The sequence below is a fragment of the Enhydra lutris genome, unplaced genomic scaffold (assembly GCF_002288905.1).
Source record: "Enhydra lutris kenyoni isolate GAN:26980312 unplaced genomic scaffold, ASM228890v2 scaffoldscaffold1, whole genome shotgun sequence".
In the NCBI taxonomy this organism is placed as follows: Eukaryota; Metazoa; Chordata; class Mammalia; order Carnivora; family Mustelidae; genus Enhydra; species Enhydra lutris.
The window spans coordinates 105380188-105404050 of NW_019154085.1; the positions used below are offsets into that span (position 1 = coordinate 105380188).

Genomic DNA, 23863 nt, shown 5'->3' on the forward strand with positions numbered 1-23863 from the left:
TTCCCCAAAAGCTCCACTTTACAAGTTGTATAATCCTGTGTGGCTGGTCACAGGGCTTCCCAGTGCTTTGGAAGATAAACTTAAGTTAGCAAAAGGCAGAGATGACTAGGTCCCAGAAACAGAGGCAAGATGAAGACTAGTTCATGAGTTTACTCAATTAGTAACTGAGTTACTTAAATTTCCCCATAATTAAGCCACTAAGAGAGGTGATCCAACCTTCCCCATGCAGGCAAAATGCCTGAACAATCCCCTCTACACATGGAAAGATGAACATTTAAATGGGGGGCCCCCAGACAAGAGACAAAGTCCCCGGGAAAATTGGCAAATTTGGCAGTAGTTAACCAAGGTCTTCTCTAAATGGGACCTGGTTAAGTCCTCCCAAGGCCTGCTATCATGACTGTCAAGGTCATCTGATCACATGGTGGGACGCTCATTTCCTAGTCCTCCTTTTACCCAAGATTGCTGAGGGAAAAAAATTATATAAAAGAAGCTCAAGGGCAAAAAAAAAGAAAAAGAAAAAAAAATCATCTTGTCTCATCCCTTTTATACTTGTGACAATGTACCTGGGAACAGTTTTTTCTCTCCCTCCCTCCCAATGGTGTAGACCCAGGTCTGATGGTGGGTCCTACACATGGACTATGCTGTATACATGGCAAATGCAGAGACTGGAAAACCCATCTCTGGGCACTGTGGCGGCAGGTCCTTAGAAACAAGAGTCAAGGTGAGAGAAGCAGAAGGCACAGAATAAATCCCATTCCCATCAATCCATCCAAGAATCAGAGAGACGATGCTCACCAGGGTCTCTGAGGAGGGAGACCAACAGGAAGACAGAATGGACTCAAACCACCTACATCCATTCAGCAGTCCTTGTCAAGGAGAAGGTTAGGGGTGAGCCAGGGCCTTCCCTGGAGGCAGGGGAGTGGCAGAAGTATACAGTGGCACCAAGATACCCAAAGAACTAGCAGGGTTTCAGAGAAGATGTCCCCGCTATGTGCCTCTTTAGAACAGCAGGCAAAGAACAAAGAACCATTCAAAAGCTGGAGGCCAAGAGGAAGGGAGAGAGGAGCCCCTGGCTTTCTGCATGCCAGAGACCGCACCCCCGGGTTTCTGCTGGTTACTGGTCCGTGGTTTTCACAGACTGGGCCAAGTCCCTCCTGGTCACAGCTTGCCAGGAGAGGCCACAGCTTATAGTGGTGCAATCTCTACATCCGAGGGAATCCACAGGGCTGGGGGTGGGAGGCTCTCCTTTATACATGCTACTTCTGCTCAGAGGCCACATTTCAGGATGATGTGGTAGCCATCATTGCTCTCGGCTGCGAAGAGAAACACGGGGCATTTTTCAGGTGAAAGGCATGATGCCATGACCTTGGGGAATCAGGCAGGGAGGGCATGGTACTGGGGTACCAGCAGAAGCCCTGCCATGGATATTGGCTCCAAATGTAATTGCATGGAGTGAAGTGTGCTAACAAAAACAGGTTTTTAAACACATGCCTTCACATGCCTTCTGCCTTATTGAGTTTCTTTCTGCCAATGGGCCTTTCTACCATCACTCTAGGCCCAAGAACTAAAGGCTCCATATTCAAGAAGACTTCGGACAAACTGTGGTTCTCAGGGTATTCTGGCCCCCAGCTCTCTGAAGGTGGCTGCTGGCTAGATCTAAGAGAATAGGGGAGAGAGGGCTGGCCCTGTCACTGTTCAGGGTCTATGACCCTGTTGTGGGGCTTTCATTCTGATATACTCCCTACATTTTTACCTGCCCCACCCAACCCTATTATCACCATATATGGTGATATACCCTCACCCAGACCTAGACTAGGTCACAGCTAGTCCCCCCTTTCTCCTGGCACAAGAGTTCCTTCTCAGACCCCTTCCTCAGGGGAACCTTCATGCTCTTCCACTGCCCCAAATCCCTGACCCACTAGGCCTGCAGGCTCAGCTGCTGTATTCCACACTTGCTCCTCCTGGAGACCCCCACTGTGGAAAAACTCAAACGCACCTTACTTCTACTCAGGCACTGAGTTTATAGAGCACACACTGCCTGGCCAGATTTCCCTTTCAGAACTGACTTTGGAGCCAATCTCAGAAGTTCTCACATCAACAGGGCAGGCTTTCAGAGCAAGTATGTGTTCCTTTTCCCCAGAGGATGTTGCCAGATGGCTCTCGAGGGACCCACTGTGCAGGCAGGCCCCACTTACATAAAATAAACAAGAAAAAGGGGTGGGGGGGGGTCTTTACCTTTTAAGGTACTGAGGATAAAACAAGACTCATCTTGGAAATTCTGCACCATCTGAAAGGCAAAAAGAAAGACCATGTCCCTTTAACCATGAGTTCATAATGTGAAAAGCCACAGCGACACAAGAGCCCAGCCACCGCAGCAGGCAGAAATGACAATCACCATGTTTGCACAAATGCAGGGAAATGGTTCCATTTAACATTCACTAAGGAAACACGAAACAAGATAAATGTGTGAAATGATCACCATCGTAAGTAACAGAAACTGTACATAAAGGATAGAAAGGAGCCAGGCAAGGAACCAAAACATTAACATCGTAGTACAGGACTACATGTTTGTGCGCTTTCGTTTCCCTTTTTCGTACTTACTGAGACCTCCAATCCCTATATGGACACATTACAGGAGCATATATGTGTGTTAACAGCAACAAAGAGAAAACTAAAGTGCTTAAACACACACACACACACACAAACACACACAAACAACTTGGTAATTAGTATCAGAGTCCTATGAGGACCAATACCAACATAACACCACTCCTTGTGTCTACAAAGTGGCAGGAAGGGAATGATTATTCAGCTGCCCCTACAGTTCTCATTTTGATTAACTACCAGGTGACCTTGAACGAGTCAATCTTTCCCCTTCTGGTCTCTGAGCCCATCTGTAAAATGGGATTGCTCCCATGCGAAAGAAGAAAACCAGGATACAGAACATTAGAACTGGTTCCCACTGCTGGTGGAATGTCTCTACAACCACTTTACAAAGCTTCCACATGATCTGGTATGCTACTCCTCCCGGCCAGGGTTCCAGAGAAACCCCTGCATATGGTTTCTCCAGGGGTTTCTCTAGAACCACCTAAGAACGTTGACAGCAGCACTGGCTATTAAGAATGAAACGGGAGGGGCGCCCGGCTGGCTCAGCCCAAAGAGCATGCGACTCTTGATCTTGGGGTTGAGTTGGAGACCCAAGTGAGGTGCAGGCATTACTGACATAAAAACTTAAAAAAAAAAAAAAAGAAAAAAAGCGGTAACTGGAAACCACCCCCATGTCAATCAGTTATTTTGTGACCTCATCACGCTATGCCATCCAGTGGGCCAGGGGCCTCCAGCAGCACCTAAACACATCAATCTCAAAAATTTTAAGTGAAATGGAAGAAAGTCACAGAAAAACATGCTATTATTCACCTACATGAAGTTTTAAACCAGGCAAAATTAAGCAAGACACTGAGGAAATGGGGATGATTAGTACAGAATTCAGACCAGCAGATGGAGAGGAGGTGTGGAAGAGGAAATCAGCCCTCAGAGAGGCTTCTAACAGAATCTTGAATCAACCCGAGTGTCAATACTGGGCACTTCTTCCTTAAACTGTAAAAGCAAGTCCCACATACTCCTTGCACACATGTGCTGTACTTCACAATATAAATGGAAAGAATACTTAAAAAATAAACAACAAAAACTTAAACATACCCACTAACTAACACGCAGCAAACTCCTTTTCGAATTAAAAAATGCCACCCATATGTCATTGCCTCCTCTGGATTACTGCCCCAAATCCTGCAAGTCCACCCACCTGTGGACCCCTGCCCCTCCCTGCGGGGCCTAATGGCGCGTGCAGTGCATTTATTCTATGCTGCCGGCCTGCGCCCTCTGGGGCTCTTGGCAGCCCAGCTACTTGGGCATGCAAGGCTCTACACACATCCCACACAGGCTTAATCAGTAACTCCCTTGTTTAATTAAGTGCCCTTGCACCTCAGGGGCCGGCTCCGCAGCTGGCCGGGCTGCCTCCAGCACTCTGGGCAATTAAGAACCAAAGGTTTCCAATTGATTCAGGGTTAAGAGGCAAGGAGACTTCGGGGAATAAGAATCGCCTACTTAGCGAGGTCAGCACTGTGGTTCTGTTCTCTGCTTCACTTGCTTCACTGCCCACTCGGGAGGGCAGGGGCGAGCCGGGGAAGGGACTTCCCGCGGGGACCCGTGACATGGCAAGGGTTCCGCACATTCTTGACTTTTGTCTTCACCAAAGAAACTCATTCCTGTGCCCCCACGGCAGCCCACTGCTCAGGTGTCTGAACCTCCCGGGCTATTCTCAAGGAAGTGCTCAGGTCAGGAACTCTGGGCTTCATTCTGACTGTGAAGTGGGGGTAGGGAAACAGCTGCCTGAAATTTAAATGGAATGACAGGGAAGAATTCTGACCCAGGAACCAAACAAGCAAGTGCGAGATAAATGTACAGCTGGCTCAGGAATCCACGCCTGAACAATGCTCAGGCCCCCGACAGATGCCTTCTCAAAACATTATCCGGCAGATTTGCATCCAAGCAAGCCAGTACGAACTCCTCTAGGGAAAGAGTAGGGAAAAGCCGTACCTTTCGCGTTTGCCCTCCGCTATTTAAATTTCTTGATTGACACTAAACTGTGAATCACTTCTTTTTTTAAAGATTTATTTTTAAGTAATCTCTGCACCCATGGGGCTCGAACTCACAACCCTGAGATCAAGAGTCTCATGCTCCCCCAACTGAGCCAGCCAGGCAACCCATGAATTGCTTTTTAATTCAAGAGGAAGGAAACCACCACCAGTTTGCCAGCCTCCAGGACTCAACTCCCATGAAATGGGGGACACTCCCATTTAAGGGGCTCAGGTAACTGTAACGACAAGTGGAGACAGGATTATCACCAATAATGACAATATATCAACTACACGGACTATTACAAGCCTTACAGTTTGTATACTGTCACATTTAAGGATTTCTCCATCACTGCTCCCAAAAGTTCAAAGTGCCCAGCATCGTCTATTACCACCATCACCACAAGCTTAACCGGTGTCTCCCAGTGCCTGACATGGTTTTCTCATGTTATCCTTACCACAACCTGCTCAGTGGGTATAATTATCCCCGTTTTACAGATGTGGAAATGGAGGCTTAAAGGGGCTAAGTAAACATTTCCAGGAAGGTGGGCTAGCCATCTGGCTACAAGGCTGGGCTCTGCAGCTGGACACCAGGATTCCCATCCTAGCTCCACCCTTTATCGGCTATGTGACCTGGGGCGATTTACTCAGCCTCTCTGTGTCTCAGTCTCCTTTCTGTGAAATGGGATTTCACCCAATTCATAGGGAGGCTGCCAGAATTAAATGAGTGGCTACACATGCACTTAGGACAGTGAACAGCAGATAAATGCTGGCACTCCTATTATCATCAAGAGGAGGGGTCCAGGATAGAACAAGCTTAAATAAGGCATCAGGAATGCCTAAATGCAGATGCAAATCCTCCTCAGCCATGAGTGGGATCAGATCACTCTGTGCCCTCTGCCAGCAGCTGCTTGTGCCCCACACGTCTTTGCAGCCCAGGGAGACCCAGGAAGGCCATGGCATCTTTGCCAGTCAGCAGAGGAAGGCTCTGTGCTCCCATGTGACCTGCCTCCTCTCCATCATCCAGCCCACAGTCCATACCCCCATCCCTGGGACCTCCTCCTCCTCCAGCCGCCCTGACTTCTTAGAGTCCTGACCGTAAGCATTGTGAAGGCAGGTTTGTGCCACGGTTCCTGCAAGGCACGCGGCTGAGGATGGGAGGCAGAGTGGGTACCAGACAGCTTATTCAGAGCCTCAGAACTCTCCCCCCTGCACTCCAGGGGCAGCCAAGGGCATGTAGCATGCAGAAAAAACAGGCAGAAGTCATTCCCCAACCCCAGAGGGAGCATTTCTGGCGCCTGTCTGCGATGCCTCCCTACAGCCCCAAGGCCATAGTGGGGATGTTGGCAGCGCTCACCTCATTGCTCACCACCACGTGGATGCCCGTGGGGCCCTGCCGGTAGACTCGGTGGATATGCTGGGGGGAGATGCTGTACAGGTTGGCGATCTTCTCAACCAGCTCCAAGGTAGTCAGCTCTTCCAAGAAGATGGCATGGTACACTAGAGGGCAAGGGACAGGGCCTTCTATAGAACATACCCTGCTTTCTAAGGAGCTTGCCTACCCCCCAGCCCCCAAGAGAGTCATTCAGTTGTAAGGATGCTCATGCCCAGACCCATTCCATGGGACCTGGCTTTAACAGGCACCAAGGCTCTCGAGAGCCCAGCAGCAGGGGGAAGGCAGACAGGCTATGGTTCTGCATTCCTGTACTAGTCCCTCTGGGGGGATCTTACATAAAATGGAGAATTCCTGCATCCACCTGATACCCAATGATGCCCATGGCGGGACAGAGGCTGGAGGGAGATCGGCTGGCAGAACTCTGTATTTCTAACAAGCTGCTAGTGATTCTGACTTGTGACCAGACGCACACCCTTGCAGGAATGAGAAGAAATCATGCATCCCCTTTCCTTTCTTCCCATGGCTTAGAGGGGTCACTGGATGGCTCCAGGAGGCAAAAAGTGGGATTTAAAATCAATTAACATATAGTGTATTATCAGTTTCAGAGGTAGAGTTTAGCGATTTATCGGTCTTAATGTAATACCAGTGCTCATTACATCACATGCTCTCCTTAATGCCCGTCATGCAGCTACCCACCACCTCACCCCCTTCTGTAACCCTCAGTTTGTGTCCTAGAGTTAAGAGCCTCTTATGGTTTGTCTCCCTCTCCGCTTTCACCTTGTTTTATTTTTCCCTCCCTTCCTCTATGCTCCTCTGTTTTGTTTCTTAAATTCCACCAGTAAAATCATGTAATTGTCTTTCTCTGATTGATTTATTTCGCTTGGTATAATATCCTCTAGTTCCATCCATGTCATTGTAAATGAAGATTTCATTTTTTTTTGATGACTGAATAATATTCCTGTGTGTGTGTTTGTGTGTAACCACATCTTTATCCATTCGTCTGCCAATGGACACCTGGGCTCTTTCCACAGTTGGGCTACTGTGGACATTGCTGCTCTGAACACTGGGGTGCACATATCCTTCAGATCTGTAGTTTTATATCCTTTGGGTAAGTACCTCTTAGGACAATTGCCAGGTCGTAGGGTAGCTCTATTTTTTAACTTTTTGAGGAACTCCATGCTGTTTTCCAGAGTGGCTGCACCAGCTTGCATTCCCATGAGCAGCATTAAGAGGGTTCCCCTCTCTCCGCAAGGGATAACTGCAACCTGACATCACAAGGGGTCTCATCCTTGCCCTTCTCCACAGCACAAATGCCACTCCACCCCAGCATTGTGGCCACAAGGGGAAGAGAGGCCCTGGGAGCATCACCGCCCTGCTGGAAGCTAACACCGACCTGGAGGCTGGAAATGCTTCCTTACGGGAAATCCAAGCCAGCCAGGGAGGAGGCAGCTCTGCGGGGGCCCCGGGGCAGGAGCCTCCACACTCGGGGGCCTCAAGGTCCTCAAAGGCAAAGCATAACTGGACTAAAGGTTCCCAAACTCCTACCTCAACTGAGGAACGCCTGGCTTCAGAAAACCCTGTGTTTCAAAAGCATGCATGCACGTGCGCATGTGCACACACGTGCGCACACACACGCACACGTGCACACACACACGCACGCATGCTCCGAGGCCACGGCCTTCCAGCCACACATCAGACTGGCCGTCCCAGGCTTTCAGACGGGCTGAGCGGCCATCAGATCCGGTGCAGAGCGTGTGGCCACGCCCCAGCCCCCAGTGTGGACAGCAGGTGAGGAGGCCAGGGCCCCTCTCTAGGACACCCTTCTGTGACAGACTCCAGTGGGCTTCTGCTGCACTGTCAGGAGGGCTTGGGGTGGCCGAAGGGTCCATGGGACACTCCTCTGGACTCCTCCCGAGCCACCTCTCCTCCGGGGCCGTGCCAGCAGTACTCTGGGATACGAGGCTCTAGACTAGGCCATCCCAGGCTCACAACCCAACTCAGCCACTGGAGAAGCCAGCCCTGGAACAATCCGCAGGTCCTGGGGCCCCAGGGTCTGTGCCGGGGCAGCACCAGCACTCAGGGCCTCTGCGAGCATGAATCACGAATTGTGCTGGAGCGCCAGGCTGCCCCTTCTGCCCCCAAGGCTCAGGATCTATCCCTCATGGGCAAACAGCTGAGAAGCTGCGGGAGGACCTAGCCATCGTTCAGAAATGTCCAGGGGCCAGACGCAGGGCGCAGAAGCCAGTTTCCAGGGTCCCAATGTTTGGGTCCTGGCTCTGCTACACACAACGCTGTCACCTGGGGTACAGTGACCCACCCTGTGCCTAAGTGTCCCCCCCTCCCCGGGAAATATTCCCAACAGTGCCTATGAGGAGATGCGAGTAAGCGAGCACACAGGAAGGAAGCCCTTTAGATGGACTTGGGGAGCCTTCCTACTCCACCAGTGCTCCCCCATTCTCTGCAGACATGCACAGAAGAGCATGGACTCTGCGGCTTGAGACCGACAGCTGGCCAGACCCGCAGAACGCAGAGACGCTCAGAAGCAAGGCGCTTCGCTATACATGCCTTGTCTCACCAAAACCTCCCATCTCTGGGGGTAGTGTCGCTATCTGTATTCTGTACGTGCGGAAGCAGGTGCACGGACCCTGGTACCTTGCCCAAAGCCACACAGCCAATACGCGGCATGGCCAGCCCTGGGGCCCACACTCAGCCGACCTCAAAGCCTCTGTCCTCTCACCAAACTGCCAACCCAAAAAAGTCACATGCCCCTGAGGCACCCCGAGCTAAGCCACCAAACCAAACGGGAAAGACTGGTCCGGCTGGGGGGTCACCACAGGAGGAAGTGCTCTGGGAATCAGGCCATCGAGCAGTCACTCATCACCAGCCTGGAAGCCCGAAGGCCTGATTCCCAACTCTCCCAGGAGCGGCTAAGTATGGGTGGGGCGCGTCCCCTCTCTGAGCCTGCTCTCCAGGTAGCAATTGGGCTAGACCAGCTGTTCTGGGAGAGGGCTTCCACCTGCAACGTTTTAATCCCAGGAGGGAGTTTACCAAGAACTCATGCTTCGAGAACACTGAGTGAGGTGGCTCAGTGGACACATTCTCGGCAAGACGACTCACACTGCTGCTGAGTCTTCCTGTGACCCGGCCACCAGAAACCAGCCCCAGGCTGGCAGGGTGGAGGCAGGCCCCCCACAACTCACCACAAAGACTGCTGTCCCCACCACCATCCCGCTTCTGCTGCAGTGGCGCTCGGCTCTGCTCCAGCTCCTGACAGACGTAAATGGTCATCTTTGGCCTCACATTCCTGGCAGGAAGAGGGGAAATAAACAGCAGGTACTGGTGGGGGGGGGGGAACATTCCAGAAATGTTCCAGAACACAGGGTGGAACTGGCAGATGGAAGGATTCAGGGAGAAGAAAGGAGGCCGCCAGATGCAGAAGGCCTTTGTATGGGCCTCCACGGCGTCAGGCAGGCTTGCCTAGAGGCAGCAGGATGGCCAACACTTCCAGGTCCTGTAAGCTGCCATGAGGGCTCTCTGCCCAGAACACCCGTCTCAAGACACAAAGTGTTTTTCAGGGCACTAACAAGAGCAAACACTTTCTCTGGCTTACCCTGCCCCAGGCACCATTTCCAGAACTTCACGTGCCTCCCTCATTTCATCTCAAACACATAGGGCACTGGAATCACAGCCCTCATCTTACAGAGGAGGAAACTGAGGCTCACAGGGGTCAGGGCTTTGGTGAGCGTAGAACTCGGAAGAGGCAGATCTGAGATGCACACCCAGGCCCTCACCCTCACTCTAAAACTGTGCTATCCATGCGTGACAGGGAAATGAGATTTAAAATTCACTCGGTCAATGACATTAGCCTGAGACCAAGCACCCCACAGCCACGTGTGGCCGGGGCTGCTGGACTCAACAGCATGGCGCCCAACATTTCCACCACAGCAGACCCAGCCCTGCTCTCTGGTCTGCTCAGAGAACAGAGAGCTGCACCAGAGTCCCACCCCTCCTTCTGGAAGGAGGCAGCTGGGATGATGCAACCAGCTGGGCACCTGAGGGGAAGGCTGAGGGGCTCAGATCCAGACACCAAGGCTCCAGCCAAACCGAGAAGCAGGAGGGACCTGCAGGGAGGGGTGAGCTGCGGCAGGCTCAGCCCCCCCCCCCCCCCCCCCCCATGGCCCTGATCCCCTCTCACAGGGCCTCTTCCCTGCACCTGCTCCAGGAAGAGCCCTGTCCCCCCCAGAGGACCCACATGGCAGCATCCAAGAGGCTGAGATGAGGCTCCCTGCCATACCCCGCATCCAGCTGGAAACGGATACCCACCGGCCTTTGATGGCATTGAAGAGTCTGATCCCATCTGCAGGCCCACAGATCTGGACCAAATCCTCCCGAGACATCTTCAGCAAGTCAGCACCTAGGCAGGAAAATGGGGCTGCCTGTTAGTGGGAAACACAGGAAAGCTTCCATCCTCAGGCACCTGCAGACGCTGCACTGCGGACAGGGAAGAGTGGGGACAGGGAAGCGTCAGCCTCACGCTCCGCGGGCACCGGACGTTCCACAGAGAGAGAAACAACAAAAAGCTAAACATCAGGAAATCACAGCCCGAGAGCTGAGTGGTGTTCTCCAGCTCAGCAGAACAGACGGGCATTTACAAAAGCCGACAGGTCCTCGCCAGCTGTGCCCGCCCGTCCCTCCCTCCGTACTGTTTAGCGCACTAACACAAGCACACGTAACCCAGCACAGGACACTGAGGACCCATGCTCGTCGAAGCGCAGAAGTGCACAGCTCCCTGCCTGTGGCCACCTCAGTACAGCCACACTCCGGCACACAAACGAGAGGCAGACGTTCCCACCTCCCACTGGCACCCGCGCCAGCCACGCCCCCACCGCTGGGGAACCACCATCCTGACTCCTCATCTCCTAAAACTTTGCCTGAAACTTTGAAATTTATGTAAGGGAATGGACAAGGATGCACTTTTCCTATGTCCAGCTCCCTCCCTCCCAGTTCTGTTTAAAGGCTCATTCATGCCCATTATTACGTATTCTTCATCGCGTGAGTACACCACAGTCCCATGTCCATTCTCTGCCGATGGGCACCGGGGTTGCTCCCAGCTGGGAGTAATTATGAATAAAGGTCTATGAACATCCTTACCGTGGATGCAGTCCCGTCCTCAAAGCCCAACAAGTCGCCTAGAGCCTTGTGCCTTAGGACTCTCCAAGGGACAAGTATGCTATTACCTTCCGCTGAAAACCAGCCAGCAGTCACATGGACAGGAGCAGTAACATCCAACCCCTTTTTCCTGCCACAGTTCAGAGACAGTTTCAGGCATGATTCTGTCAGCACAAAGGCTCCCTCTACATGACAAGGAGAAGCCAAAATCCTCCACTGTTCTACCAGGCCCCTCGGTCCCTTTCTGACCTCACCTTTCCCAGTCCACTTGGCCCCACTCACCTGGGTGCCAGGCTCTGTGGCCTCACCAGGCAGGCCCCCACCTTGTGGCCTTTGCACTTTCCGCCTCCTTGGACATTCCACTGTCCCCTGTACCCACTTAGCTCCCTTCCTCCCCTGGGCCTAGCCTCTGCTCAAGGGCACTGTCTCTCTTTGGCACCCCGAAAATGGCAGCATCCCTCCCTGCTCCTCCCCAAAACGAGCCAGGCCCCTCCTCTGAGCCTGCCCACCACCACAGGGTCACACAGCACTGAAACATGGGGTCCACACACCTGTGCAGACTCAAAGCTACACGCTCCCTGGGAGCTCAAAGGAAGCCCCTGCAAAGCTGAGCTCAAAGACGACCGTGAGTAGTTTTCCTTCCACTGTCACAGATGTGCATGGGAGCCACCGTCCTAGTTCTGGTCAATATTTTACTCCCGGTCCTTCTGGACTGCCTCGACTTGGTAGCAGGGTTCACTGCTCTGCTTACCGTTATGCCCCACAGCCCTGGCCCTGGGTCTGTCTCTGACAACCCCACCGGTGAGGGCCTGAAGGAAGCCGCAGCTTCCTCTCCTCCCTGCGGCTTCACTGTCATCTCCCGGGTCAGGGCTCCAGAGACAGCATGACGCACAGGCGGCGGGGTGGTGGGGAAGAGCCAGAAGGCTTGCCGAGTGTGCCCCAGCCCACATGGTGCAGGGGGCCCTTCCCAGGCAGACTGGGACCCACCCTAGGGGACCCAGATGGTCCTCCCTGAAACGCACACTCGACTCGAAACTCCCAACAGACAGGACCTCCTCCTTTAGCACTTGGCTCAGGGTCAGCAAGTGAGTGAGTGACCCATGCCATACCGGGTCCCAGCCCGGCAGGCAGTGCGGCCAAGTCTGGGAAGCCACCTGGCTTTGTGACGTGTTTCTAGGATCCCCACGGGTTCTACCAACAACACAGAGATGCGCACCCGAGAAGCTGGCGAAGAGCCGGCAGAACTGTGAGAACCTGTTTCGGTGGAGCCACTGCTGGGCATCCTGGATGGAGGCTGACGGAAGCAGGTGCTGCAGGCAGAGAGAGAGGAGGGGCCTTGACATGAGCACGCCAGGTCTGCCCAGGGACACACAAGCCGGAGAGCTCAGCGGCACACACTTACATCATTGCCCAGCGGCACGGTCTCCACCGGGTGCGTCGGGGAACTGTTCCTGCAAAGAGAACTGGAGATCAGTCGCGGGCACAGCCCCCTCTCCCAGTGTAGCGCTCCCCCTCCCCTCATGGAATGGCCCTCACTGCAAATGCAGCAGGGCCTCAAGAATTCCCCAGGTCAGAGACATGTTGGCAGAACCGCCCACGCAATCCCTCAAAATCCCTACCAGCCCTCCAGGGCGGACACGATGTTCTGGCTGGCAACACAGCACAGCCAACGAGCACCCCGCTAGCCCGAGCTCAGGGTCTACAGAGTCTCCCACTCCCCACCCCCGCCAGCCTTGGCCCCAGGGGAAGGCAGGCTGCCCAAGGATCCCCAAGCACCGTTTGGGTGCCCAGACAGCAGCAGCCAAACCCCTGTCTGCAGAGGCAGAGAGGGCTTTGGGCTCCTGGGAGGGACCTGCCCTGAATAGGGAGCCGCAGTCTGGCACCCACTGACGAGGAGAATACAGTCATGGCTGGAGGCACCTGCTCTCCCGCCAGGGCTCACTCATGGGGAAGGCACATACCTGAACACCTGCATTTTTAAGTTAAGAGGAAGATACAGTTTTAAATATAAATGACCCTCCCAGACAGAGACTGGAGAAGGCACAACGTGGAGGGACATAGGTGTCTCACTCTGATTTAAACTGACAAGCTGGGGTGACTTTGTGTGCACCTTACCACAGTGACACTAAAGAAAAGGCCCTCGCTGGGATGACCCTCAGACGGGTCGTCGGTGACAAGAGCTGCTCTCTGTGCAGTGTCCGTGAGGCGCACCGTCCCCCAACCCTGCACCAATCCTCACTCCCTGCTAGTGGAGAACGTGAGGCTGTGGAAGGTTAAGAACTCACCACTCACCCCAGAGTGGGGGATTTAACACTGGGTCCACCTGAATCTGAACATGACACCTAGGCTTTGTGCCCCTGCCCTTCTCAAGGAAGCCCCCTGTGACCTTGTGAAATCAAGTTCACGGACACACCCACTCTCCCGTTAGTCAAGGTTTCTGCAAGCCAAGCACGGGCTCTGAGGTGCCCACAGGTTCCACACCTACCTGCTAAACCTGCCTGGGGTCTCCCTGCTCCTGCTGTCCCGTCCCCCCAGAAACAGGATCAGGATGTGCACAGCCATCACAGTGGTGCCCTGAGCGCTTCCTGCGCCCCACAGCCTAGGACAGGTCCGACTGATGCCCGCCAGCCCCTGCACAACTGTCACCTCAGACGCAGTGTGGCCTGTGCACTTCCAGAGCCGGGTGGGCAGGAGCGAGGCCACTCCTGTGGGACAAGCCCTGAAGCCCGGGCCAGGGAACATCCTGAGCTGACCCGTGCTGCCTGGAGAATGCGCACAAGGACCGCAGAAAGAACGAGGACGGCCCCTCGCAGCCTCCGGGGCCACCAGAATGGCCACCTCCTAAGGCTCCATCTGTCGAGAAGGCATTCTGCCCCGGAGGGCACCCACAGGCCAACCTGCTTCCACGGTGGGGGAAAGGGGTGGGAGGCTGGGTCCTGGGCTGCTACCCCAGCAGACAGTGCTTACAGAAGCGTGTCCAAGCACAGAAACCCGTGCAAATATTCCAAGTCCCGCCCTGAAGCGCATGCTGATGCCAGCATACCAAGGCAGGGGCGGGGCGGGGGGCAGGCGCGGTGGATACAGAGGAAAGATCAAGAAAGGAGCCTAGATCCATCATCACTCCAGGAGCCCCAAAGGGAGAGAGGGCGGACATACCCTTCACCAAGGCCGAAGCTGTTTGGAGAGCCGTTGTAGCTTGGAGATGGAGCACTGTTCACCTGGTAGGCCATGTCCGGCCACGGGGAGCACTGCAGAAAGAGCACAGGGCAGCAGTGACTCACGGGCCGTGACAGGAGGAACTCGGCTATAGAGGTACTATCCCAGCTCCTCTCTCTCCCAAACCAGCATCCATCGAGGCCAGCACAGGACACCACGGATCCCTCAACATTCTCCCACAATCTCCCAGGCCCCACATGAGGCAGCGGAGTATGAGTTTCCTAGGGCCATGTCCAAGAAATCAAGCCCGGCAGAGAAGAGACCTAAAGTTCAGTCATTCCCAGAGCAAGCAAAGCAAGGCATGCATCTCTGTGAGCTTTCTAGTGGTCGAATCACCAAGGGAAACATCATCCATCCCCTGGGTCCACAAGAAAAGAGAGCTAATGACACAGGCCAGCTGCCCAGAGGCAGGTTTTCCAGATACAGACAAATGTGTGTCCATGCACAGAAGAGGGAGCAATGGACACAGATAACTTCTAAACAAAAGTCATCAATGAGGTTCAGTACTGGGGCACCTGGGGGGCTCAGTCAGTCAAGTGTCCAGACTCTTGGTTTTGGCTCAGGTCACCATCTCAGGGTTGTAAGTCAGGCTCCATGCTTAGCAGGGAGTCTGCTTGTCCCTCTCCCTCTGCTCCTCCCACTATTCTCTTCCTCCCCACACCACCACCAATCCCCCCTGCCAAAATAAGTAAGTAAGTAAATAAATAAACCTTAAAAAATATATATAGGAGTTCAATACTAAAACCTGCACTATTTGAAAACAGAATCAACCGACAGGCCCTGGAGAGCAGAAGGTACATAAGCGCCTCCAAGAGCAGGCCAACCCCTCTGGACATCATTCTACATCTGTTACACGTCAGGCGTCCTGCTAGGAGCTAAGGGAGACACAGAAGACACGAAAGATGTGATCCCTGACCTCAAGGTACTTTTGTCTAGAAGCCAAAAATGAACATACGTGAGAGTCACCCAGACAGAGACAGCAAAGACATACAGGTTTTGCCTGTTGGGGAAGCCAGTGGGCCAAGTATTCACTTTTTTCCCTTCCCTGTGATGACACCTCCTTGGAAAGGGCCAATATGAAGCATTCCTGAAGATTTACTATCACCCACCGAGCCACAGGCCGGTGAATATTTAACTCCGTTGTGCGTGTGGACTGGAATGCCGTGGCGCTAACCCCGGGAGTGGAGGAGTCGACAACCTGTCACGGGCGGGGGCCAGGCCGGGGTTTTCACCAGCAGCACCGCGTGCTGACAAGGGCTTAGACAGACATGGTCTGAAGCACCCCCAGCGCTCTCCTCCAGTGAGGGCATGTCTGAGGAGAGTCAGGAGCAGAGAGGTTCAGGCTCAGCCTGGAAGGGAAAGGTGTCTGGAGGCAGAGGGTGGTGGGAGTGTGGAGGGCACCCTGGGGGGCCTGGCACTCTTCTGCTGCTGAGTGAGTAAGCCAGGCTCTCCCTGCACCACGGCTCTCTGGCCACTGTCACTCTGAGCCTGCTGAAACGCCACTACAGATCTGTCTGTGCCGCAAAGTTAGCTTCCGTACTCTGCCTTGCTGCAAACGCCCTTCTGCATACGGCTTATTACACATGCTCGCACACACACACACCTCCCAGGACCAGCCACTGTTCTCTTAGCTGCTCTGTGCCCAGGGCCTCACTTTAACCACAGCTGTAACCCCCACCACGGCCAGTGCTGGGCCTTGTGCATCTGTGGGGAGCCTTCTGGGCCAGTCGCACTAGGCAATGAACAAACACTCCCGAGTTGGGCTGACTGCAGAATGCAGTGAGGAATGGTTGCATTTTTTGCTTCTTTAAAGAAAAAACAGAGCCCAGGAAAAGGTGGCTCCAGCAGTGACAAGTCACAGGAGGAAGCAGTGCCTGTGACAGTGTTCATCTCAGAAGTATGCTGGACACAGGGACGCCGTGAGAGTCTGAGCTGGGGGAAAGGCACTGCATTCCAGTATCCATCCCAACTACAGAACAGCTAGTAGTTCACACCCCCTGACCCAGTGAGCCTGCTGAGAACGGAAGCCTGCAGAGACTTCTACCATATGCAGACCTTCACACCGCCGCGGTCACTCACAGCCCCCTATTGACCAACAGCAGGAGCCCAGGAAGCACCAAATGTGCACCAACAGGCCATCATCCACACAACGGAGCCACGCCTCTGGATAAAGAACCAGAAAGCTCTGTATGAACAGATGGGGAACAGACTCCAAGCAAGCAAGTTACAGAACAACGTGTCTATGTACACTGTCAGTGTAAAAACAGCGGGCGTGGTTGCACTGGCTTCACCAGCAGAGGAAGCTGGGCCACGTACGTGAAGACCCAGGGATGACAGCTGTCCTGGGGAGAGAAAGCTCGAGGCTAGGACAATTTGGAGAAAGGTATTTTCTGATGCATACACACTCTCTTCTGTTGGATTCTGGGCTATTAAAACAACAATCACCTGACTCCGGAAATTGCCAAGAGCCCAGAACTGGAAGTTACTTCGGAAACACTGTCCCGGCCCCCTGGGCTTATCGCGTGAACACAGCTCTGAACCTGGGAACCTAATACAATTTCATGGGCACTGTCAAAAGAGGCATTCACTCCCCAGTGGGCAAGTTTCAAGAATCTAAACCAAAAGGCAAAAGGCCCAGGGCGGCAGGGGGATGGCATGCACCTCGACACCAGGCCAGCTCACCTCTGTGAGAATGGTGGTCTCGTAGGATGGCTGGTACTTCTCCTTCTCCTCGGCCGTTCTTTTCTCCATCTTTTCCCGGTCGGTCTTCTGTTTCCTGTCAGCTCCCTTTGGCTACAAGTGCAGAGCACAGGGGTCCCATTAGTCCAGAGTGGGCAGAGGCAGCTCTCAGAGAAAGACCCAGGGCTTGGTGACAGTCCCCAAGGCCTGCATGCTCCCTGCCTCTCCCCAGGGCCCAGGGGCCAGGAGTCCAGGCAGGATCTCTGGATGGAACAACACCTCCCACACCTCCCAGGTGTTAAGCACTCAGTCATCTTCCTGGAGCCCTTCCCCTTCCTCACCCGAGGGCACCCACGGCCTGCCACAGGGTCCTGCCACTCAGCTGCTCAGGGGGAAATGCTTGTAAATAATCTCTACCAGAGGCCACTGGCCCATGGACAAAACCTTTGGGAGCACAGCAAACTGCAATGCATTCCTTGGGTTACCGGTGGAGGGTGAAGGAAATGGAAGAAGTCAGGGCTACTGGTGGGAGTCTGCACCTGTGTGCTGGGAAATCCTGGACGCATGGTCAAGGTCTCCTGATCCCTCAAACTTCCAGCACCAGCGTGCAGGTCGCTGCTGGCACACCTCACATGGGATACCCCCTCCAGCTTCACAGAGCCTGTCTTAGGCACCCAGCAAACGTGAGTAACTTATAGAGGCACTACAATTTCCATCATTTACAGGTAAGAAAACTGAGGCTCAAGTGACTTGGTAAGAATGGAGAGGAACATGCTGCCCTGGCTGGTCAGAGTCTTCAAAAACCAAAAAACAAAACAAAACAAAACAAAACAAAACCAAAAACGCGAAGCAGAAACAAGTGCTGACCAGGTGAAAATCCAAGAGAGCGTGTCCCGGTATATACCACCTGTATGGACCTAGCAGCCCCACTCCCAGGGCACTCACAGCCTGCTTGGTGGCTCCCAACACTGACTCCCAGCAGCCCCAGAGCCCAGAACTGCGCAGTCTGCCTGCGGATGCCACAGACCAGGCATAGGGCACACTCAGTGAAAACCATCATCCCAGAATGCACCTTCCTCATGCCACGTAGCTTTTCGTTTCCAGCTAAAGGGCATTTTAGGACACAGCCCTGAGGGTGATGTGAGACCCACATTAGACAAAGCTCAGTTTGCAGGGGGTCCTCTGGGGACAGCAATGACAGATTTGGTATTCTGAGAAAGACCAGGCCTGCAGTCCCTATACCCCCATCATCTGCCCCACCAACCCCCGTCCTGGCCCCTGTCCCTAACAGGAGGCTCGTCCTCCCTGTCCAGAAACCACGGGGCAAGCCCGTGTGTGGGGTCGGCACTTGGCCCGGTGAGGCCTGTGGAGAGCTGGCTGGTCAGGGAGGGGTCCTTCCTGTCCCATCAGAGGCCCTGACACTCCTCCCCTACCCCGAGCCCCAGCACCTGGCTCCAAAAAGCAGGAGGCTTCCCAATGACAGGTGACAGGGTGACTGGGGGTGGAGAAATGACAGCCAAGCTGGTAAGACCACCTGGCGCTTGCACACACCTGCTGGCACTGCTTCTGTGATGGGGCTGGGTACGTGGGGCAGCCATACCTCCCCAGGCGTTCTGAGAAGCCAGCTTCAAGTGACAGGGGCCTCCATGCCCCTGCAGGAGATGCCAAGGCCTTCCCTGGGCCACTCAGACAAGGCAGCTTCAGATCCATTCCTCAGTGATAGGTGGTGTGTGGCCCAGGAGCCTGGTGGGCAGAGTCCTCACCCCTGAGCTTCTGCCTCGAGGTGTAGAAAGGGGAGCTGCTAGGGGGCCATGGGAAGGCCTAGGCGCTCTGGGGATGGGGACGCGGGGGGGCAGACATAGTCCATCTCTCATGCCCAGTGCGGCCTCTGAACCCCAGGAATCCCACTGGATGCCACTGGACCAGAGGACAAGGACGACTAGCAGGACCACACATGTGGTCTGTACAAGGGAGGGACAGAGGTATGACTGGGACAGGCAAGGACATCCGGCAGCAGCTATGGGGCCGTCCACAGCAAGTCAGAACCGCGAGAGCCCAGAGCGGGCCATAAAAAGACCAGAGGCTGCGGCGCCCACTGCACCAATGGACGGGCTTAGTCGAGAAGTGCTCCCCAAAGATGGCCACGTCCTCACCCCCAGGACCCTGAAGCTGTCACCTCACAAGGCTGCAGGTAGAATCAGGATAGCAAACAGCGGGAGACAGGACAGGAAAATGATCCTTAGGCATCCCAGGGGGTCCAACGTCATCACAGGGCCCGTGAAAAGTGGGCGAGGGACAGGGGAGAGGAGGCTGAAGTGACGTGACCACAAGAGCCCAGCACTCCTGCCAGCTCTGAGGAAAGGTGGATGGGCCACAGGCGGAGGAACACAGAAGCCTCTAGAAGCTGGCAAAGGGAAAGAGAGGGAGCCTCCGGAAAGGAGTGCAACCCTCCTCACACCCTGACTTAAACCCAGTGAGACCTTGTGAGGCTGTGGACCTCCAGCCCTGAGGAGTAATACATGTGTGTGGCCTGAAGCCACGAAACCTGTCATCATTTGTTCCAGCAACAACAGGAAAACAACTACGGTGGCCTTGCAAGGAGTCACCATCCTGAAGCCGGTTTCTGAGGGAGCTACCGCGCTGGCCCAAAAGATGCTCCCACCATGACCAGCGCCTTCCCACCTGGGGCAGAATCACTAACTGAGCCGGAGCCCGCCCCTCCCTCACCCCTGCAGAAGCCACAGGCTCTGCTGTGACCCTCCATCTCCCCTGGCCACTGCCCATCTTTAGGCAGCAACGGTCCAGACAGATGAGATGAAGAGTAGTTAGTTAACAGGCAAGTGCAGGGGGTGGGCCGGGAAGGAAAAGAGAGGAGGTCCCCGCAAACACGTTTCCTGTTCCAACAGGAGGCTGCTGCAGAGGGAGATGCGGCTTCGGGCCCTCCATAAAAACATCTGGGGCCGGGACTCCCGCACGCCGCCTCCTGACCTGATTTTTAAGGCGACTCTAAAGGGCAACTACAGAATCCATGGTCAACTACAAAGTGCTCGGGAAGAAAACAAAAACCTAAAAACGTTCAATTCCAGACAGTCTTACAAAGCAGAGCTGGGCACAGCCACAAGTGATGCCGGAGGACAGAAGGTGCCCCATGCAACAGGACACCCACGGGGGGCAGGCCCATCAGTGCAGGATATGCCGGCTCGTGCTCCTGGGGGGTTCGGGAAGCCCCAGGCCCATGGGACACCGGGCTCCCTGCTGGGCCTCCAGGGGGAATCCCAAAGGTCAGTGTCCAGCACAGGCGGGGACCCCAAGGGCAATGCTGTCCTACCTTGAACACCTTGATCTGGCAGCTGGCCGAGTGCAAGTGCTCTGTGTACTCCCCATTCTCGTTCTGCTTAAATGTATCGATCTGCACCCGGAAAGGCACGCCCTTCTCGCCCCCGTGCTTCCTGGGAGTGAACTCGGTGCTGATACAGTGCACCTAGAAGGGGAAATGCGGGCGAGGAGCAAGGAGAGGGCTGAGGCCAGGCCCTGGACTCCTCCAGGGCCCCTCGCCAAATGGAGGTTTCTATTCTGCCTCTTCAGGTGCACACCTGCCTCAGCTTCCCTGCTCTCCCACCCATGCTCCCATCAGGGCCATGGCCTCCCCATCCCCCCCTCTTTATAAAGGACATGCCCTCCCACCTTTGTCCCTTGACCTTACAGGCCCTGCCTGACCAGCTACCTCCTCGCCACTGCTCAGGCCCAGACCTCAGCGGCCACACCCTCTACTCCCTCCTCTCCCTTGGCAGATCCCCCAGACTGCACAGCAGGGACCACAGCTCAGTCCCCAACAGGCCTGGCGTCTGGGTTATTGGGCCAGGCCAGAAACAGGACCAGAGGCTGCACGTTACTGCTAAGTAAATACCTGCTACAGAAAAAGGCACTGGATAACATATTTCTTATTATAATACTGTACTACTCCAATAATATACATTATTGTGATAATACAATAACATCGCAGTCGTAACTTTAAAATATAATAAGAATATTGTAATTATGTAAAAAAAATAAATCACTAACTTTCACTGAGCAATTGCTATGGACCAGGCACTGCAGTAATGACTTTAGGTTCATTATCTGATTTATAAGACAGGTGGAAAAACTAAGAGGCTCGGAAAGGGACATAGACTGAGCAAGGGAATCTGAGTCAGCCCAGCAGCACAGAGGCCCTGCCATGCCCCTGGATCCACACCAGGTGCTTGATCACTGATTAATTTAATCACAGAAATTCTCCTGGAAAAAATTTTATTACATATTATCTATGCGAGGACATACTTATTCCGTAACAAGCTTACATATGGTTAAGCAAAACCCACACAGAATTCTCCAACAGGCCAAGTCCTTTTCTAGCTCTGGGGACCAACCAGCTCTGGGACTGAACTGCACTCCTGTACCCCGTTTCCTAAATGTGCATCCCCGCAACAGAACAGGGCCTGTGTGGGCCCCACAGGTGGACTGTTTTGAGGAACTACACACAGGCCCCAAAACTTTGGCCTCCCCCAAGGACACTCGCTTACCTGAATGAATGCCGAGGCTCTCTTTGAAGGGTCCCATAAAAATTCGACTGCGTTCAGCTGGGTCGGGCTGGCCCTGGGGTCCAAGATACCAACAGACAGTGGAATATCTGCACACACACACACACACACAAAAGTGCAATCGTCAGCCACTCCCAAAGATTTAAGGAAGGTCCAGATTCCTTCACCATAATTTGCAATGCCCAAAGTTCTGAAAACTGAGTTTCACCCAGCTCATTTGGCAGCAAGCCCAACGTGACCGCCATGAGGCCATTTAGAGTCTTTGTCCCATTCTGGGTCAATGTTTTCTCCTGCTGCAGAAATATCAGTGCACCTGACTGGCTACTGGGAGGCATCACCTGTCGCTAGGGGTCTCCGCGCCCTGTTGTAAGAATTCTGACCTCTGAATTCCAAAACCCAACTGGCTTCCAGGGTTCTAGATAAAAGACGACGGACCAGTGCCCAAGACCCCAAACTCAGTTTCTGTTGCCCAACTCTGCAATGCCCATGCTTCCCTCTGTCACAGAGCAAACTCCTTTAAGGCGGGACCCTCTGCAAAACTTTCCCTGTGATCCCTGACTGCAGGCCTTTGAATGAGAAGTCCCCAAGGGCAGGCCTGGGGGAATGGGCGGGTCTGCCAGCTCCCACAGCAGCTCACCCAGGGCAGGAGTGCACTAAGAGCCCTACGGAGGCATGAGTCCTAAGGCATCCAGGAAGAACCCTAATATGCTCGGAGTGCTTGGCGCCCCTCTTGGCCAAGAGACTCACCGATGTCCAGGATCCTGTCCCCGGGCCGGCTCCAGCGCCATCCCTCCAGCTGCTGGTGCTCTGTGTACTGCAGCCGGCGGTCGTGGAAAACCACACGGATGATGCTCTAGGGAGGACAGGCCAGGCAGACAGCTGAGTATGGGGACAAGAAGGACCCAAGAGGAACCTTCCACGAAGGCAAATTTCCCACCTTTTAAGACTAAGACCCCTCCTGCCGGAGCCTTCCTTCCCAGCTCTCTGGCTCTGTGTGCTTCTCCCCACTCAGAACCCCAATCACAGACAGTGAGAATGAGGACTATCCCCTTTTCCAGAATTACTAAGTGCTTTACATACATGGCTAATCTATACTCCTTTTCATGCAGATGAGACAACTGCTCAGTTAAGTGGCAAAGCCAGGCTCACATCTCAATCTGTCCAACTCAGAGCCTGTTCAGTAAGCCCAGGCCCCTCTAGCTCTCAGAACTGCCTGCCTGACCCTGGCTACTTAGACAACATGCCCCAGGGAACAGGAATCCCTTTCCCAGTCTGGAGCGCTACCCAAACCTCCCAGGCACTCCTGATCCCCACCTCCAGCAAGCCCAGGTTTCCTAACCCCCACCCCTAGCAGGCCCAGGTTCCCAGACCCCCAACAACTCCTAAGGAGGGAGGGCGGCCCCGTAGCCTTGCCTTGACATATTTTGTGTTCAGATCTTGGAAGTCTCCCAGCTTCCGATTCTCCAGCAGTCGGATTTCATAAGACTGACCTAGAGGGGGATGAATAGGACATTCTCCATTTCTGAGGGGTTTCAGACCTGGGGTTCACCCAGACAGTGGCCTTCTTGACCTCCTCGGTGGCCCACCTAGGCCTCTCTGCCCCAGGGGACAGAGCGAGGAGTCAATGCATGGCCAACTCAGACAGCTGGCTCTCTGGGCCACGCACACCCCCCACCCCCAGTCTGTCCCCGCCTGGTTGCACCTAGGACATCCCATGGAGCAAATCACATGTCCCAGAAACAGCACCTCCACAATTTTCGAAGGATTCAACAAAATGTAGTTAACACTAAATTTATGAATGAATGGGGTGCCTGGGTGGCTCAGTGGGTTAAAGCCTCTGCCTTTGGCTCAGGTCATGATCTCAGGGTCCTGGGATCAAGCCCCATATCGGGGTCTCTGCTGGGCGGGGAGCCTGCCTCCCCCTCTCTCTCTGCCTGCCTCTTTGCCTACTTGTGATCTCTGTCAAATACATAAATAAATAAATCAATCTCAAAAAAAAAAAAAAAAACACATTTACAAATGAAACTTCACAGTTCTTTATAAAGGACGCCCCCACTCACCTAGATGGAGAACTCAGCCACCCACTCAAATCCACGTGAGAGTAAATAAATGACCGTACCCTTCCCCAGAGCAGTTAGAGGAACGAGTAAAAGCCTGTTAAACATTGTCCCTAACTGCAGAATGAAAAGCAT

The 23863-nt window shown here is 54.0% G+C and overlaps 1 protein-coding gene across 1 annotated transcript in view; it reads right to left on the reverse strand.

Annotated features, from left to right (window-relative positions):
- Nucleotides 1–504: 504 nt before the first annotated feature.
- LOC111144130 (transcription factor CP2 like 1) overlaps nt 505–23863 on the reverse strand; it is a 57575-nt gene continuing 34216 nt past the window's right edge. Inside the window, exons 3-15 of the mRNA XM_022498289.1 lie at nt 23085–23161; nt 22419–22524; nt 21654–21760; nt 20423–20575; nt 17098–17208; nt 14356–14447; nt 12602–12650; nt 12416–12509; nt 10354–10444; nt 9231–9334; nt 5992–6134; nt 2236–2287; nt 505–1313 (exon numbers count right to left, since the gene is read on the reverse strand). Of these exons, the coding sequence (XP_022353997.1) occupies nt 1267–1313; nt 2236–2287; nt 5992–6134; nt 9231–9334; nt 10354–10444; nt 12416–12509; nt 12602–12650; nt 14356–14447; nt 17098–17208; nt 20423–20575; nt 21654–21760; nt 22419–22524; nt 23085–23161 (1226 nt within the window). The 3' untranslated portion in view covers nt 505–1266. The remainder of the gene's footprint in view (nt 1314–2235; nt 2288–5991; nt 6135–9230; nt 9335–10353; nt 10445–12415; nt 12510–12601; nt 12651–14355; nt 14448–17097; nt 17209–20422; nt 20576–21653; nt 21761–22418; nt 22525–23084; nt 23162–23863) is intronic.